The following is a 20,173-nucleotide window of genomic DNA, read 5'->3' as shown; positions in this document are numbered from 1 at the left end:
CATCAGTCCGGGTTAGTTCCATTCAAATCATGCAAGTTAGAGTCCAAAACAAGGGCAAAAGTGTTTGGAAAAGTAGATATGACAGAGACATATCATGTAGCTTCATCATGCCGTCGTGCTGACGAAACTTTCATTCGACACTCAGCTGGATCTAGAGTTCGCGGGACGTCGCCGAGCTGAACGTGTGCAGATCGCGGAGGTGCCGTACCTACGGTGCTAGGATCAGTCGGATCGTGAAGAGTTCGACTACATCAACCGCGTTGTCAGAACGCTTCCGCTTACGGTCTACGAGGGTACGTGGACAACACTCATCCCCTCTCGTTGATATGCATCACCATGGTAGATCTTGCATGTGCATAGGAATTTTTTTGAAATTACTGCGTTCCCCAACAGTGTTCTTCCCTTACTTGTAGTTTAACAACTTCTAGTACAACTGCGTGATGATGATGTGGTTATCCTTTTGCAAATATGTATGCATGCTCATAGTATAGTTCTTGTATGTTGCTATTGAACAACAACTGCAAGATTAGTTCTCTGAATATGAAAATTTAGTTCCTATGTGGAATATTTAAATTCTGCCTTTAGGGACGTGTTCTGCCTTTACTTGTAGTTTAATAACTTCTAGTAGAAGTACAAAAATGACTTCTATTCAGAAGTTAATGTTGGATTCTAAAGATGTACATGATTTTTCTTCTGGTTGACATTTATATGAAACAGTCAATTTGTGCATTCTGGTGCATTCTCTGAATTTACTGTTGTGGTTACATCAAAATGTCAGGACGTAACTTAAGTTGCAGGCCACCAAATTGACAGCACAGCAAAAATGAAGAGGGGGAGGGGGATCAAATCATCATTTACCTTGGACTGACCACAAGAACCTTGTTTTTCAGCTTTCTTCTTTCTTCCTTTTGCTTTTCCTTTTGAGAAATCTATGTTTTGGGTACAATCTGAAGCTTCATCCATTTGTGTTGGTGTTGTATAACTTTGGGCAATCGGGGGGGGGGAGGTAGGAAGGAAGAAATGGGAGGAAGAAGATATATGGAGACATCACAAGACAGCAACGCACCTGAGCTTTGTTTGTGCATACATGGCAGCAGTTGTGTTGGTGATCGGGAAGGAGGGAGGAAGAAGACCTTCTGTGCATGAGCTTTTTTGAGCTGATTTTGTGCGCGAGCTGGATCCGCTTGATTTGAGTGGAGTGGCTTTGGTTCTTTAGCGGGTTCAGGCTCGTTTCACTTTTGGGCTGGACAGAAGGTAGAACACGGCAACAGAAGCTTTTTAGCGATGGATCAGTCAGTTTTCTTGTTGGGTTGATCGACTGACCCTAATTTTGGGTCAGTCAGTTTTCTTGTGTCTTCTTATCTTTTCATTTGTTAACTAATCAGCTGACCACATTGTACAATCAGTCGATTGATCTATAGCCGCTCCTGTCGGTGTCAAAACCGGCGGATCTCGGGTAGGGCGTCCCGAACTGTGCGTCTAAGGTCGATGGTAACAGGAGACAGGGGACACAATGTTTTACCCAGGTTCGGGCCCTCTCCATGGAGGTAATACCCTACGTCCTGCTTGATTGATCTTGATGAATATGAGTATTACAAGAGTTGATCTACCACGAGATCGTAATGGCTAAACCCTAGAGGTCTAGCTAGTATGTCTATGGTAATGTATTTATCCTCCGGTTTATATAGACACCGGGAGGATCTAGGGTTACACAAGGTCGGTTACAAAGAAAGGAATCTACATATTTGGTCGCCAAGCTTGCCTTCCACGCCAAGGAGAGTACCATCCAAACACGGGTGCAGTATTCAGTCTTCGTATCTTCACAGCCCATGAGTCCGGCCCACGGCTAACAGCCCGGACACCCCGAGGACCCCTTAGTCCAGGACTCCCTCGGTAGCCCCTGAACCTGGCTTCAATGACAACATATCCGACACATAGATCTGTCTTCGGCATTGCAAGGCGGGTTCCTTCCTCCGAACTCCAAGCTAGTCTTCGGACGTATCGATATGTCCGGACCTGTAACACACACAACACAACTGTAGAGAGAATATAATATTCCACGAGTCCAATCCACTAACAAATTTTTTACAACATGACATCGCGTCTGCCCGGTCACTGTATCGAACCGTTTTGTCTGCCATCCCGTGTTTAGAGATGCAATTTCCATTGGCACGTCTTGTCAAAGCAGAGATCGTGTCCCCTTATTGTGGGATCCTCATCAATACGGGCGTGCGTAACCCAACCATGTCGTTTATATAGCCTTGGGAGTACGCGAATTTCAAGGCTAGTGGGGAGGCGTTCAATATTCACTGCCTTTATAAGGAGATAAGAATCCCTTTTCTTCACCCACGCCTTCTCTCTTCCTCTGCCCTTCCACTCTTGAGCTCCAACGCACAAGTTCTCATCCGTTTCCCACTCGAGCAAGCACCAAACCATGTCTGGATCCGGACGTCACCGAGCTTCGGGTGGCCGGGTATCTGGCAAAGGGAATCGCCCACCGCCTTCCAGCCCAGGGACAAATCGTTCCCACGCCGAAGCCCAATGAGAGGGTAGTATTCATACCTCATTTCCTCCGTGGGTTAGGGTTTCGACTCCACCCCTTCATCCGCGGGCTAATGTTCTGGGATAGACTTCCACAACCTATCCCCGAACTCCTTTCTCAATATCTCGGCGTTCATCATTGTGTGTGAAGCCTTCCTTTGCATCCAACCCCACTTCGGGTTGTGGCTCAAAATCTTCAATGTGAAGCCTAAGGTGGTGGATGGCCAACACACGGAGTGCGGAGGCGCCATGGTGAGCAAGCTGGCGAACGTCTCCTGTCCAAAAGGCACTTTCATGGAGTCTGTCAAGGAATGGCAAAAGCAATGGATCTACATTACAGAAACCCGCGATGCCACCTGGGCCGCGGTTGTCGGATTCAACTCCGAAGCTCCCACGCGACTCACCTCCTGGGTGGAGAAGAGCCCGAACTGGTGTTCATCAAACGAGCTGACAGCGCTGGCAACGCGCATTCAAAGCATCATGGACAAGGATGTCAAACTTGTCGATGTAATCCAGGTGATGCTAGTTCACCGAATTCTCCCCTGCCAAAGCCGAAGTCATTCTCTATAGGAGTTTAGTCCGAAGAAGCACCAAACCCTAGAGAGGCTCTTCGAACAACCCATGAAGACGTCTAGAAGTTGCTCTTCCAGGGAAACAAGACACCGCCGGCCACAACCTCGGACCGTGGGTACAATGTTAATCACTCCGCAAACAAGGTAAATCTTAACTGCATCCTTTACTTGCTTGTTTCGAAGATGATATCTAAGATTTTATTATAATGGCTTCTTCAGGAGTGCATGGAGAAGGCGAAGCGAATCCAATGTCCGACTCCGCTGCCTGAAGAACCGGTCATCCCGCGTTTAGCGACGATGCTGGTGCCGGCACCCTATAAGGCGCCGGAGAAGAAGACCACAGGGAAGGCCAAGAAGGTCCGGTGTGGCCCCCGCCGCAAGGGCGCTTCGGACGCGGCATCCGAAGACAAGACCCGCTCCTCCGCCGCCGAAGACGACGATGAGGAGGAGGACGAGGAGTAGAATAACCCTCCCCTGATGAGGGGAGGAAGAAGAGGGGGGCTGCTACCTCTTGAGCATTGTGTTGGTTTTCCCTTGAAGAGGAAAGGGTGATGCAGTAAAGCAGCGTAAGTATTTCCCTCGGTTTTTGAGAACCAAGGTATCAATCCAGTAGGAGATCACGCTCGAGTCCCACGCACCTACACAAACAAATAAGAACCTCGCAACCAACGCGATAAAGGGGTTGTCAATCCCTTCACGGTCACTTACGAGAGTGAGATCTCATAGATATGATAAGATACTATTTTTGGTATTTTTATGATAAAGAGAAATAAAGATGGAAAGTAAAATAAACGGAAATAGAAATAGCTAAGTGTTGGAAGATTAATATGATGGAAGATAGACCCGGGGGCCATAGGTTTCACTAGTGGCTTCTCTCAAGAGCATAAGTATTACGGTGGGTAAACGAATTACTGTCGAGCAATTGATAGAATTGAGCATAGTTATGAGAATATCTAGGTATGATCATGTATATAGGCATCACGTCCGCGACAAGTAGACCGAAATGATTCTGCATCTACTACTATTACTCCACACATCGACCGCTATCCAACATGCATCTAGAGTATTAAGTTCATAAGAATAGAGTAATGCTTTAAGTAAGATGACATGATGTAGAGGGATAAACTCATGCAATATGATATAAACCCCATCTTTTTATCCTCGATGGCAACAATACAATACGTGCCTCGCTGCCCCTGCTATCACTGGGAAAGGACACCGAAGATTGAACCCAAAGCTAAGCACTTCTCCCATTGCAAGAAAGATCAATCTAGTAGGCCAAACCAAACTGATAATTCGTAGAGACTTGCAAAGATAACCAATCATACATAAAAGAATTCAGAGGAGATTCAAATATTGTTCATAGATAAACTTGATCATAAACCCACAATTCATCGGATCTCGACAAACACACCACAAAAGAAGATTACATCGAATAGATCTCCAAGAAGAACGAGGAGAACTTTGTATTGAGATTCAAAGAGAGAGAGAGAAGAAGCCATCTAGATACTAGCTATGGACCCGAAGGTCTGAAGTAAACTACTCACCCTACAAAAAAATACAGTTCCATGCTGATACGTGTTTGTCACAGTAGGTCGCGTTTTCTGTCATGCATGTACATCCATGACAGAATCAAGATAGTCATACCTGTGCTGTCGTAGAAGTGTTCCATGACATTACCAAAATTATCATCACGGAAGTGTCCACTTCCATGACGATAAATCGCGCGTCACAGAAGTGCTTTCATCAAGGGTGACCGACACGTGGCATCCATCATAACGGAATGCCGTTAAGCTATCGGGTCGGGTTTTGGATCCGATAACCCGTAAACAGTCCCGACCAATGGGGATTTTCCACGTGTAAAATCATCATTGGCTAGAGGAAACACGTGTCGGCTCATCGTTGGGACAAATGTCAACCACTCATTAGACGAAAGGTGCCTATGATACGTCGACACGTGGCACGGCCCAACAGAGGCCCATTCCTATGAAAAGGCCAGCCCGTTTGACTTGGTCAAAAGCTGGTGGGCCGGCCCATGGAAAGCCTGTTAACGGCATGTTCAAATATAGCCCATTTACAGCCCGCTAACCCAAGGCCCGTTACGCCCTATCCGAATTAGGCCCAGTAGCATCATTTGGGCCATCCAATATGATTCCAGCCCGTTTTCACTTTTGGCCCATGTAAGGTCCATCACGTCTTTCGGCCCATATGTGGCCCTATGTAACTCTTGGCCTACTAACGGCCCGTGGTGAAACTGGCCCATAATGAACAGTGTATCACTTTACACCCATTAACGGCCCATGGTTAAACTGGCCCGTAATGAACAGTGTATCACTTTATACCCATTAACGGCCCGTTATTCCGTTGGCCATTTCCATCCCATGTTATCTTTCAGCCTTCTCAGAGCCCATTTATCACTACTAGGGAAAACCTAGTAGTAGCGCGGGTTTTGAGGCTAGCAGCAGCGCGGGTGGCCGTGCTACTAATAAGGCGCTACAGCTAACTTATAGTAGTAGCGCGGTCCTTACCCGTGCTACTATAGTTGATGATATCAGCAGCGCTTTTTATGAACGCGCTACTATTACTTAGCTATAGCGATTTCGCAGTCCCTCGCTACTGCTATATCATTCATCATTTCCCCCCCCCCCCCCGTACCCCTTTCCCTTTCAGTTTCCCTTTCAGATACTAGATACTAGGTACTGCTAGTAGATATCAAATTCATAAACCATTACTGGGTAGTACTCCCTTCGTTCCAAATTACTCGTCGTGGTTTTAGTTCAAACCACGACGAGTAATTTGGAACGAGGGGAGTACTAGACAACAATTTAATGCATAGTCAACATGCATCCTCAAGCAGTACAAGGTCATATCAACAGCGATCATCATATGTAGTTCTAGATGATATCGACGACGATCATCATATGTAGTTCTAGATGATATCGACGACGATCATCATATGTAGTTCTAGATGATGTAGCCACACACACACATATGTAGTTCTAGATGATATAGCCACACACACATATGTAGTTCTAGATGATACCGAAGACAATCATCATCCTCAAGCCTGGGCGGTTGGTGTTCCTGATAGTAATTAGGATGGCCTGTCCAACACGAAGATTCTTGCCATCGAGGAATTTCTTCCACCCAACCGAGTTTAAGTGTGTGCGACCGTCCGTGTCCACGCGGTAAGTACAGGTTGTGACGGAGCCCCTTGCAGTAAGGCGTAGTCTAGTTGAGCCTTCTTCATCAGGCTCGATACCATAACTCACAGATATGCTCTTTGCCAATTTCTAAATAAGAAAAACATTTCAATTAATAAATAGCCTCGCAAATAAGTACATATGGATTATCTACACTATTAATAGTTTCGTTAGATTCTACACTAATAAGCATGTGATCGAACTCTACACTAAAACATATCATCGACTAGATACCACACAACATACCATATCATTGGACTGTACACTAAGTATTTCATCGGATAATTTGCATTTGTAAGTATAACATACCATATCATGTCGATCAACCATGGTATTTGTCAGGCGTGTCACGAATGGCACCCCGACAAAGTCAGCACGTGGCGGAATTATGTCCCACAGGTTGGACACCTCCTCCTTGCTCAGCCTTGTTCTTTGAGCTACGATGGCTTCATGAAGTGGGTCCTCATCATCTTCATCGAGTGGGTCCTCATTATCTTCATCATCTTCATCATCTTCGTCATCTTCATCACCTTCATCATCTTCCACCAGGTTGAGATAAATGACAGCCAGCTTGGGTCTTTCTGCTCTGAAGGAGAAGTTGATCAACTCACCACCAGTAAGACGCATGCGAGCGACGAAACGGGCCCATCCATCTCCTCCAATCTGCGACATATTGCATCCTTTCTCGACCTCCATAGTGTACGCCCCCACAGGAGCCTCAAATGTCACAGTGTCTCCTGTCGGCTTGTTGAATTTCAACCTCACATTGCATGGGACGATCTATGTAAAATAACCAAAATGACACAATGCAGTAATGCCAACACTAAAAATAAAATAGTTATTACATTTCATCTAATTTCTTACCGCCGCATGACGAAAACCCGGCTAGAAGTAGATGCCGAACAGCTTGCCACTTGCAAGGCTGCTGGCGCACCTTGACTTGCACAGTCGACATAGTGGTGGTGGTGGTGGTGGCGCCATTTTTCCTAAAGCAATATGAGCAAAGGATTAACGATCCACTTCATAGGAAAGAAAAACAGTAGCATGAGATATTTTTGGTTCTTCCGCGAGAAGCAATTTGATGGAACATTATAATCCTAAGATCTAGTAACATATTAGATGATAAGGTACCACCTACATTTTGCCAAAAAGTAACTAAATTAACTAAATGAAAATGTTCTAAATCAACTAAATGAAAATATTCTAAATCAACTAAATGAAAATGGTGCATACGAAATCAACTAAATGAACTAGCCTACTAAATCAACTAAATCAAAAAGTTATAAATCAACTAAATGAACTAGCCTACTAAATCAACTAAATCAAAATGTTCTAAATCAACTAAATCAACTAGCCTACTAAATCAACTAAATCAAAATGTTCTAAATCAACTAAATCAACTAGCCTACTAAATCAACTAGCCTACTAAATCAACTAAATCAAAATGTTGGGAGGACGGAGGTGGAGGCCGGTACCGAGTCCAGCAAGGAGGAGGAGGGGCCGGCTAGCGGCCAGTGGAGGGAGGACGGAGGAGGAAGGCGGAGCGAGGAGGGGCCGGCCGGCGGCTAGTGGAGGGAGGACGGAGGAGGAAGGCGGAGCGAGGAGGGGCCGGCCAGCGGCGAGTGTTGAGGGAGAACGGAGGAGGAGGTCGGTACTGAGTCCAGCAAGGAGGAGGAGGTGACGGCGGCGCAGAGGGAGGAGGGGCGACGGGGGAGGACCAGCGCGGGGGATTGAGAGGGATCCAGTGAGTGTGTGACTGTGAGTGGAGCAGATAGAGGAGATAGGGTGGGAGATGGAATGGCTTAGCTATAGCGCGCTATAGAGAAAGACGCTACTGCTAAACTACATAGCAGCAGCGCCTTTCACAAAGAAGAGCTACTGCTATGTGTCAGCATGTAAAAATAGACTTATAGTTCAATGTATCAAAAATACATTGATCATCAACGATCTTTTTGTGTACAATCTGATTTGTCAATATGAGTCCTCACCGGTTTAGGAACAAGTGAAGACTCATATTGCAACCACAAATTCTACACATAGAGTTCAATGAAGACCAAGTGCTTGTCAAAGTTTGAGAAGTAACATATTTAAGGTGGTAGAAACTCTCTTCACGGAGCGAGGTGGGACTAAATTTTTGTAGTAAACTTACCAGTAGCGCCCGTCGTTATAACGCATTGCTGCTATTGCTAGCCTTGCGGCGGCCTCATGGGAATTATAGCGGTAGCGCGCTTTGAGCTGGCGCGCTATTGCAATATTTATTTCAGCAGCGAGTTATTCTTGAGCTCGCTACTGCTAATTAGCAGCAGCGCCTTATTTTAAAGCGTGCTGCTGATAAGATTCTGTGTATAGGCTTTTCCCTAGTAGTGTATTCTTGGGCTCATTTCCAGCATTCGTTTACTTACGGCCCGTTACTGTCAATTTCTGCTTGTGGGCCAAATTCAGCCCGTGGTTACAGTCGGCCCGTTTGTGGTCCGTTAATACGTTGGGCCGATTTCATAGCGTCATCCAATACGGCCTATTAACGATGACCCGTTATGGTCGGCCCATTAACGGACGATTCCAACTCTAGCCCGTTTACGGCCATAATGCGGTCTGTTTGGCCCATGTTTGGCCAATTGATTATACGGCCCGTATAAGGCCCATTGATAATACGGCCCGCAGTAGGCCCATTGTTTCTACGGCCCCTAGAAGACCCATTGTTTCTACGGCCCGTAGAAGGCCCACTATTTCTACCGCCAGTAGGAGGCCCAGTGTCACTACAGTAAATATTAGCCCATGGTTATTGTGGCCTAGTTTTAAAAAATAGGTTATTGCAGCCACTAGCAAACCATGGAAAAAGAACTGCAATGACTACAAGCAAACAAATAAACAAGACAACAAGGAAATAAATAAGCAAGCAACTAACGCTAGGCTATCATGGCTATTACACATATTACATCCACTGGGCATCAAAGTTCGCCACCAATGCCAATATAGGGAACAAAGCAGCATATCATATACACTGGTTGTCAAAGTTGGTGACCAGCGCAAATAAACGCCGCAGCAGAACAAATCCAAAACTAAAACCACTTCAGAAGATCTCAAGAAACAATATCTTGGGTACCTATAATGCTGGCAAGATGCTTAGCAAGCTTATTAACTTTCTCTTGTTTGGCGCTTAAATCCTCCAGCACTTGCTGTTGCACCAGAAAATATGCATCTGAATTCTGCAGGGACTTCCTCAGTCCTTCAGCTTCCTGTCGTAGCACATCTGATCGATGTCTTTCAACTTGAAGTTGAGACTCAAGAAGATGAACTGATTCAGGAAGCGATTTCGAAGAGCTTGTGCCAGCAGTAGTGGCCAGTAACTCGAACACTACATCAAGACAGGACTTTTGGGTTCCCTCACTATCGTCAAGATAGTTTTTATCAGCTTTCTTGGAGACCAACAGGGATGTCTCACTATCTTGAACCTTATCTGCATTACTTCCTTTACCATTGGATAACGCGGTACTGTTCTGAAGACCGTGTTGTTACTCCCTTAGATACTGCCATTACGCTCTCCAATTCAAATGGTTGATAAACAAGAAAAGTAATTGAAAGTATAGACATTGTATGATAGACAGGTGCAATGGACAGTGGGGAATAAAAGAGGGCATGAAATAATTCATATTTATTTTGTCTAACCAAACAGGATAGCATGACACAATTTCACATATATGATGGCTAACTAAATAGGATAGCATGACACAATTTCACATTATGATGGCTAACTAAAAAAGATGGAAAGACATAGTTCAAAATATGAGACTATGTAAACAGGATGACATGACATAACTATATAATGTGTTTATTAAATAGGTTGGCATGCCATAATTCACATACATTCATAGATAGAATGCCATAATTCAAAATATGATGACTGTAAACACTAAATAGGATGAGATGATATAACTATATGATGTCTTTATTAAATGGGTTGCCATGCCATAATTTTGATAGATGATGTGTATGTACTATGTAAACATGATGGCATGATATAATTCAAATATATGATTTATATAGTAAGCAAGTAAGCAGATGGCAATCCATATATGATGTAACAACTAACCAATGCAAGACAACATGCATGACATGGGTAATATAACCCTGCCAAGTTTGAGAATAGACCTCAGGGGGGAAATAGGACTGGTCATCAGTCTCTGTATACTCCTCTGAGGAGCTCTCTGTAACCAGCAAGATGTCTGCTTCAGCAGGTAGTATTGTCTGCGCTAAATACCTTGTTTTCACTCCAGATACTTCCATCACCGCTTCAAATGGCTGATGCACAGGAAGAGTAGTTGAATATACAAACGTTGTCGACAAATGGAGCACGTAATACAAAAAAATGATAGCATGATATAATTCACATACATGATGATTGGCTAAACAGCATGGCATTGCATAATTCACATACATGATGATTGGCTAAACAGCATGGCATTGCATAATTCACATATATAATGCCTTTGCAACAAGATAGCATTGTATAATTCACATATATAATGTCTTGCAACAAGATGGCAATGCATAAGTCACATATATGGTAATTAGACACTGAACAGGTGGCATTCACACAAAGCATGTCTAAACTAATCAAATGACATAGCAATGCGAGACACCAAATGCACGATATGAGCAACATAACCCTGCCAAGTTAGAGCATACACCTCAGGGGATAGGACTAGTCATCTGTCTTTGAATCCTCCTCTGAGGAGCTATCCATAACCAGCGAGATATGCGCTTCGTCAGATAGCATAGTCTTCTCTGAAGACCTTGTTTTCACTCCAGAATATGCCATCACCGTGTCAAATGGCTGATGTACACGAAGAGAAGTTGAATGTAATAACATTGTTGACAAATGTACTATGTAATGAAAAAAAGGATGGCCTGATATAATTTACATATAAGATGACTGGCTAAGAAGGATGGCATTGCAAAATTCACATATATGATGCCTGGCTAAACAAGATGGCGTTGCTTAATTCACATAAACGATGAATAAACTAAACAGATGGCATTCGCACAAAGGATGTCTAAACTAAGCAGATGACATATTTGATGTATAAAGTAAGCAATGCAAGACACCATATGCATGATATAACCAACATCAGCATGCCAAGTTAGAGGAAAGACCTCAGGGGGTAAATAGGAGTTGTCTTCTCCTTCTGAATCCCCCTCAGAACAGATATCTTCCTCTCGATTACAATCCGAAATGCGTGGAGGGGGCTGCCTTTGGGCCTACCATGGAGAGATGTCTGCATGAAATTTTATTGCCACGCAAGGCTCGTCTCTTTTGCTCTACATGTTCAGTTCCATTGTTTACAATAACTGTCATGCATAGGAATAAAACATAGTGAGATTATGTAAGGAGTGCATGCAGAAATCCAGAGTGATGGTAGCAACCTGTGGATAGACCCAAAACCAATAATAGCAGGCAGATGATGGCTTCAGTCAAAAAATACAGAGTATGGCTTCTTTACTGTTTGTTTCCCACCCAACATGAAACTCATAGAAGACACCGGAGATTAACCAGATAGTAGATAGATACTATTGATAGCGGCCCCGATATGTACCCCACAACCATTTAAAAACTCAAGTTTGACCATTAGTTTGGAGCTGACTCAGAGTCTAATCGGTGAACAGGACGATAAAGTAGCATGTAATATTAAGCGATGCATAATGTAAGCTGACATAAAAGAGTGCGACCTCTCTACCGGACCCGTATAGTCCTCGAGGTCATCTGCTCGGTTGATGATGGTAGTGCAATTTTCATGGCTGCCAGTGGCGGGGAAGAAGATCTGAGGCGGTGAAAGACAGTCTGGAGGCTGGATGCCTTCTGTGCTGGACCCTTCTGTCGTTGGAGCAGCTGAGCTGGGGTGGACGACGGCACAGCAGGAGCGGGACAAACCACGCAAGCTTTTCTTTGACAACTATCTGTAAGAGAAGTAATTCTGTAAGGGCTCGTTTGAATTTGAGGATTCCAACAATGCAGGGATAGTGAATAGACAGGAATAGGATAGGAATGCACATGCAAAACAGAGAATTTAAAAACACAGGATTTCTGCCAATCTGGGTGTTTGATTCACAACAATTGGAAGATCACAGGATGCAAAGAAGCATGGTGAGATTAAGTCAAACCACAAGAAAATGTACAGTTATAATGCTATTATGCTACTATCTCTTAGTCTTGTGCTTCATGAATAGGAATTTGAAAAGGAGGACAAGTGAAAATTAAAATTCCTACGTTTTTTCTTTCAAGGAGACACTAAAGGAACAAATCCGTGTGCTTAGTGGACAATATATATAACATGTAGAGTAAAAAAGAGATGAAACAAGTGCACAACCTCTTTGGCGAAGCCATGTCGATCTCAGCGTGATTGGGTTGGCCAGTGAGGATCCTCCGGCTGACTTGGCTGTCGGAGGAGGGGAAGAAGATCTTAGGCGTCTGGAGATGGAGCCCGAGGTACTGCTCCGCTGTGATGGAGGGTTTCGTCGTTGGAGCAGCTCCGGTGAGTTGTACGATGTCGAGGCTGAAGCAGGACAAGAGAGACAATGAACAACGTTAACCTGGGTGGAATTTTAATAGCATCTCCAATACATGACGTAAAATACATAAACACAAAGTGCTAGATGTAAAATACATCAGCCGCGCATGTCTGAACTTAACTGTCGAAACTGAATTTAAATGTCGAAACTGAACTTAACTGTCGAAACTGAACTTAACTGTCGAAACTGAATTTTGCTGTCAAAACTGAACGCACTAGCAAGGTGAGGCTACACATCGGTCGCCTGACTTTTTCATCTTTGGTCAGTCGATTTTGCAGCCGTTGGATACGAAATCAAGGGCCTGCGGTTCATCTTCAACCTCCACCCCCTAAGCCGGCCAAACAGCGGCCCCCCGCCGCCCACGGCCGGCGGTGCGCCGCCCCGCCTGCCCCGAAAACACTCCCCACCGCCGGTCCGCCGCCGCCCCGGCCATCCCTCTATGCCCCCCGTGCCGAGCTTTTTCTCCGGCGATCCCCACGCCACGGCCCCGCCACCGCCGACGACCACCGCCCCCATCATGAACCCTAACATAGATAGTGGGGTACCTCTCCGACGAGCCCCCCTCCCCGCTGCGGCTAGTTCTTCCTTCACCCGGCGGCATCGGAGTGAAGTGTAGCTAAATCGGAGCAGCATCGCAAGCAAGAGCAAGAGCGAGAGCAGCAGCGCGAGCAAGAGCAATAGCAAGAGCAGACCAGGCAGGGGACCGAGAGCAAGAGCAGAGCAGCAGCACGTGCGAGAGCTAAAGCAGCAGCAGGTCCTACTGATGTGGCGTTGCCGCCGAGGGAGCGACGTCGTGGAGGAAGTGGCCAGCGACGCCGCCGTGGATGGAGCCACGCCGTGTCATCTCGGGACCGAGCGCCGGCAGCACCGTGAGATCGAATCAAGAAGAAAATGTGGCGATTAATGTACAACCTCTTTGGTGGCGCTGATTAGGCCGCAACTTCATCTGAGGAAATGGTGATGATGATGCTCTTCCGGTGGTGCAGGTGAAGACGGTGTTGTGGGAATGGAGGTGGCGTGAAAGACGAGGGGAACGTCGGGGCAGCTCCTTGGCGGTGGAGGACGGGGTGGCTGAACTGGCGGGACGATGAGATCGACGAAGGATCCTCATCCGGTACGGTGGATGAGGGATGTCGAGGTGTTGCTGTGGACGACGTCGTCGGGGAAGAAGCTCCGGCTGGGTGGCGGACCGAGCAGGGTGTGGGGTTTCGTCATGGGTTTCCGCTGCCTCGGTGTACGAATGGGTGGGCGGATGGGATGGCAGTGGGGAACCTTGGCTTAGAGACGCACCTGTCCGAAATGTGGGGTAAGTTACGAAAGTACCCCCATCAGTTTGAGGTGGTTCTTTTGGTTCAGGGGTACCATGGGCATTTCGCGTTTCGGGATTTCACAGGAGGTGGGAGTTTTCGCGCGCGTTGTAATTTCGGAATAGCAAGGCGCGGGTTCAGATGGAGGGAGTTGTTGGAGCACAACGAGACAAAGATATATCTTAAATATTTCGGGCTAACAAGGCGTGGGTTGAAATTTCCGGACAAGCCTAACGTGTACTGTACCAAATCAATGAGCCCTACAAATGTCATTCAAAACTTTGAATTCATGTTATGTTCAATTAAAATATTTCGCTACGTGTATAATGCATGCAACCTACTACTCAAATGAACGTTTTAGTGCATTCCAAACGTATATACTACCGCTTGAATATGAACTAAATTTAAATTCGTTTCTCTATTGGAATAAGATCTGCAGTAATGATTGTTGTGAAGTCAAAGCATTTGAATTCGTTTCTCTGTTTTAATAAGATCTACAATCATCATTATTGTCAAGTTAAACCATCGTTTGTGTATTATCTTCACAGCACACCACATGATTAGTCTCGAGTTACATATGAACTATGTGTACTATATGAACTCGAACTAGATTTTTTGAATCCACTTTATTTTGATTTCAAATCACATTACATTTCTAGCTCTAGCTAGATCTTCATAATCTAAACCATGTCTCATATGTATAATGTGTTTATCACATTATGTATGGTGCCCCGCCCCCTACGCGTACAAGTATTTAGATGTGAGTTGTAAACACCACACATTACCACAAACTCAAATAAAATGTGAGAATGTTCGATATATAGTAGTGTTTAGATTGTTCGATATTTAGTTGTAAGCTGCAAACGCCACACATTATCACAAATTCAAATAAAATGTGAGATTGTTTGATGTATAGTATGGTTTAGATTGTTCGGCATTTAGTTGTGAGTTGCAAACGCCATGCATTATCACATTATGGTATAACATGTGCACAGCACGTGTATGACCGCTATATTCATGCATGCAATGTTTAAAACACTATGATCTCCTATTCAAATATATGAATCCGCTTTCATATCAAATTATGATCTTTGTTAGTCTCTTACACCCACACAATCCTCTAACCTTTGTAGCTACCACTAACTTTCTCTAATGCATGCACACGCCCTCCTCGCCCTCCCCCTCCCTCGACATTCTATCCACCGCGCACATTCATTTTTTTCTTTAGGTCGTTCTCCAAGAGTCTCCGCAACTCCTTTCCGACACACACCGATCGATAAACCTCTCCAGCGATGCCTACCTACAACATACAAACACACCTTCAATCTCCTCCTTTATGTGTCCTTGCCTCGTGTCTCTCATACGGTCAGACACACGTGTAAACTCTCCCCCCTCTTTTCATCGCTCTCACAACTGCGGACTCCTCCACCTATCTAGCTAGTAGTTGGGCCTCTCGCACCACCTCCTCGCTCCATTCTGTCTGTATATCCGTCTCGCTGGGCCTTATTTGAGTCTAACAAATGGACGTACACCGACCGATCTCTCGCTATACATATAGCTAGTTAGGTCCTTATAACTCGTTTTTACCCACACGTCAATCGATCTACTTCATTAGTTGTGTCTCTCCCTTCCTCCGACAAACAACAATTGATCTACCGATCTAGTTAGGTTTGCTTACCAAACACATGGTTCCCCTTCATCATCCATGGATGTGTCCCGACAGATCTATCACGCACAGGCACACACAGAAACACATCCCCACTCTTATTGATAACATTGCAGTTCCACCCTCAGTTTGTCTAGTAGGCCTCTCCCACCATATTCGAGAAGCAACTCCATCACCCATCCAGCACTCTACCCCTCTCCCTACCTCTCCCTCCCTCTCTCTCTCCTCTCTCTCTCTCCCATCATATTTCCCGTCCTTCAGTTACGTACGGATGTCGACCGATCTCCCTCAAGACATAGCTGGGTCTCTCCTTCTCAACACATATACGAGTCATTCTACCTCTATAGTTAGGCCTCTGCCTACCCCTCCGACCACCCCCCTCCCTCCACACACACCGATACATCGAGCGCTCTAGTCATGTCTCCATGCCACACACAAACTTGACGTGTGCCCTCTAACGTTCCAGTAGGCCAGTCGCCCTATATCTTTGACTTGTACACACACACAATTTAGATGGCTCTCTTCATTGATCTCGCACCCACCCACTTGATCCTCTCTTCGACTCTATTGATAGCTATGACCCCTCCCTCTCTTCTCGTGGATTGCCCGACCCTCTATGTATGATATGGATAGGCCTCCATTTCACACACATTGCATGCAAAATTTTGTTTGAGATGTCATCGACAAATATTCCAACAAATAATTCACGAAATCAACCCCCACCCCACCCCCACCCCAAAACAAAAAACACTCACGAACGCGATTTGTATCTCTCACACACACCCACGTAGGTGGGGGACGTGCACGAAGAGAAGAGGTGCATGCACGGCGCACGTACTCCCGTCTCTTTCCCAACCACACCCGCGCGGGTACACGGTGGAGCTCATTTCTGTACGAAAAAGGCAGCCCACGTGGTAATTTGGCACGTGTACTGGTTTTCCACTTGGTGGAGGGAGGATCATCTACCACGGGTGAACAAACAAATTGCGAATTGATGTGTTATGTTAAAAAAAGAGGCAAACCATGTGGGGCCTACCTTAGAGGCAAGGCTCTATACACTGGAGTACTTTTGATGTGTCATGTCCATTCGCAGAACGAGGAGAAGCTTGCTTAGTACGCCGTCTCCCCCGCCCACGGGCGCGGTGGTTCGCAGGATGAGGTGAAGCTTGCTTACAACGCCTTACGGCCGCTCCCTCGCCCATGCGCGCGGTGGCTCGCAGGACGAGGAGAAAAATTTACTGCTCCCTCCATTTACTCCTCGTCCCTACTACCTTGGTTATAGAGATTATATCATATTGTTTGGAATATATATGTCCTTTAGTAGATTTCAATATGAACTACTAGTACATACTCCAAACACTGATGTATATAGACGTATTTTAGAGTGTAGATTCACTCATTTTGCTCCGTATGTAGCACTCTCCCTCGCCCCTCGACCCTCGCCCACGTGGTGGACATGCAGCAATTCATTTGGTCTCATATAGCCAGAACGATATATACTGCAGTACCTTTATTGCTCAACTTCCTGAAGAGGCAAAGAGCCAATCGCAAGGTTAATATTTTGGAGATGCCAAGCGCAAGGTTATAGGAGAACGAGTAGTAGGTGCCGCGTCATTTATAAATAAAGTTTTTTTTTCCTCAGTGGCACGTACGCAATATGATAGGTTCATATGGAGAGAAAAGGAAACCGCTCCACTATGTACATAGTCAGGACGGGCCAGCCTACACGGTTGCTTGCTGGGGTTACTCTCTTCACACTCTCTCGCACAAAACGACTGTGGCCACATCTCTAACATCCCGGCGGATCACGTCCGCTTGGGGAAGGGGCGGATGCTTAGTGTAGATGCGGTGGCTGTCGCCGACGGCAAAAACCCACTGTCGGCACTTCCCGATCAGGGGTCCCCGCCGTTCTCTCTCACAAAGCCGGTGAGGTTGCCTTCATCCTTGCTCACTGCCGTGACATGGGCAGTTGCCGCCTCCCGCCGCCCTCCTCAAGGTTGAGCTACGTCCCTCAGGTACAACTCCCTTTACAGCCGGCTTGCACCACTGCTCCAGCTGCCCACATTACTCCCTGTGGATATTTCTCTACTTCTTTGCCCCGCACATACCTCTACTGGCTTCTATGTACTGTATTTGTGATGAGTTTTTGTCTCATCAACTAGTCCCAGTAATCTTATTCTAATCATGCTGTTCAATTTCTTTGCCATAGGGATGCTCATCTCGATTTTGGTGAAACTGCACAAAATGATCCGATGGTCAAAAGGTTGCAAACTTCATTTATTAGGAAGCTCGAACGTTGCCAGCAAATTGAAGCCTGGTCAGGGTTCACGGTTCAAGGGCTAGGGACTGCATGGATCGTTTTTTTTAGTTGCCTCTGTTCCAAAATAAGTGTCAACTTTAGTAGTAGTACAAGTTTGTACTAAAGTTTGCACAAAGTTGAGAAACTTATTTTGGAACGGAGGGAGTACATACTTGCTATGATCTGTCAATCATTGAGATGCAATAGCATGCATGTTAGTCTCCTTTGTATTTGATGAAATGTTGCAATAGGCAACCTTGGACGCAAGATACATGTAACAGAAGCTGGAAGCTTCATAGCATTGTACAAATTTATCTCGCTGATAAATTACAGTACGTACTATACTAGTACTTCCTCCATTCCTAAATATAACTCTTTGTAGGTATTTCACCATGAACCACATGCGGATGTATATAGATGCATTTTAAGTGTAGATTCATTCATTTTGTTCCGTATGTTCTCTACAAAGACTTATATCTACTAGTAATAGCTAGCCCGCACTACTAGGAATTCTCTATCCTCTCCTTGAGCCACGTCATCAAAATTGATATAGCCGTTAGATGAAGTAAATCAGTACATAATAGCCGTCTGATCTTGACGTTGAGAGGCTCCGCACTAAGCCACATGCAAGCATGCGGAAATACCGTGCCACATGCATGTGAGTGGGTTTTAAATCACATCAACATGTCTGCATGCAAGCATGCACCGGTAGCATGCATGTAAGTGAGCTTTTAAGTCCCATTAACATGTCAAAAAGAAAAATATAATCCCATTATGCAGTAGGAGTTGGCTGATCTTTTTTCCTTACATGGGATGATCTAAATGATTATGGGAGTTTATTTAGTTTGGCTACCACAATTGTCATGCGGTTATAGAGTTTTTTTTGTTCTATGAAAACGATAATTTTGCGCAGAGAGATATACCGCTGTTCCGCGCCAACGCGCGGGGACTCACCTAGTAATATTTAGGAATGGAGGGAGTACTATGTAAAGAGTTAAGAGTCGCACGGTGATAGTGTGAGGTGGGCCATGTAATCACTGAACCTGCGTCTTTTCACTGCTCTTGCACGCCTCCTGTGTAAGAATGGAGAAAATTGTAATCTAGTAGTAGTATACCTCCTTTCGCCGAAAGCGTGGGACATCCAGCAGTCCTACCATCTCAGTAATAAAGACCAATGAGCCGTCAAATCACATAGACCCAGCAGTAAGTTGTACGGATGAAGCAACCATCACTCTTGCGCCAGTGAGAGGTCGCGTGCGCTCTGCCCGAGCATGAATGCGGCACCGATTTTTTGGAGCGGCGCCGACCGTTTCGGGCGGGAAGCGCGCGCGGGCGATGGAGGGGCTTTGGGCGGGCCAGGCTAGTCAGGAGCGGGCATGGCAGCTGTCCGCATGTCCCTACCAGACACGCCTGGAAACGAGAGGATGCACCGACTCTCGCGGCTAAAATCGTACACTACACAACATCTCTCTATAGGAGTATGTTGATCTGTCGCTCTCTCTAACACACACATGGTGTTAAACACACACACACACACACGCACCTTGGTCCCGTTGCACCTTCTAACGTGACTTATTACACCTAGACGGAGGGAGTAGTAAGTATACGAGATACGGTGGCACACTGACTTAAGTCGAATACAAGTGCCCAAAATTTGTGTGCATGTTATAATAAGGATTCACTTAAAATAGTACGTGAGCGAATAGAGGGATCAATTGGACAGTGTTCTCGGGCAGTAGTGAGATGTGTGAGGTAAGATACACCGCTTGCACTTTTAATTTTTCTTATTAATTTGTTTCTTTCACCCTCTGACTGGTGGGACCCAACGTACTACTTGGAGAGAGGTAAGGTGACTAAGGCTGCATTATTTCTACACCACTGTGGATAGACTTACCACCAAAGCCACATGACACGATTTTGATTGAAATCCCAATGACTCCCACACACACAAAAAAACACGGCATGCTTGTCACACGAATGCAGGAATGTATAAAAGGTTATTTCCCTCTCGTTGAACA

At 45.4% G+C, this 20,173-nt stretch overlaps 1 protein-coding gene across 1 annotated transcript; it reads right to left on the bottom strand.

The window, feature by feature from the left end:
* Positions 1-6,145: 6,145 nt before the first annotated feature.
* Positions 6,146-7,012, bottom strand: LOC147972269 (uncharacterized). Its single transcript, XM_087523009.1, has 2 exons — positions 6,626-7,012; positions 6,146-6,406 (listed from the first exon to the last, which is right to left on the bottom strand). Exons 1-2 carry the CDS (start codon positions 7,010-7,012, stop codon positions 6,146-6,148), a joined length of 648 nt encoding a protein of 215 aa, XP_087379135.1.
* Between the last annotated feature and the right edge of the window lie 13,161 nt (positions 7,013-20,173).

The sequence above is a fragment of the Triticum urartu genome, chromosome 5A (assembly GCF_056163025.1).
Source record: "Triticum urartu cultivar PI428250 chromosome 5A, HENAU_Tu73, whole genome shotgun sequence".
Lineage (NCBI taxonomy): Eukaryota > Viridiplantae > Streptophyta > Magnoliopsida > Poales > Poaceae > Triticum > Triticum urartu.
Note: the sequence above shows the minus strand (reverse complement) of the source record. Positions and strands in the feature narration are given on the sequence as shown.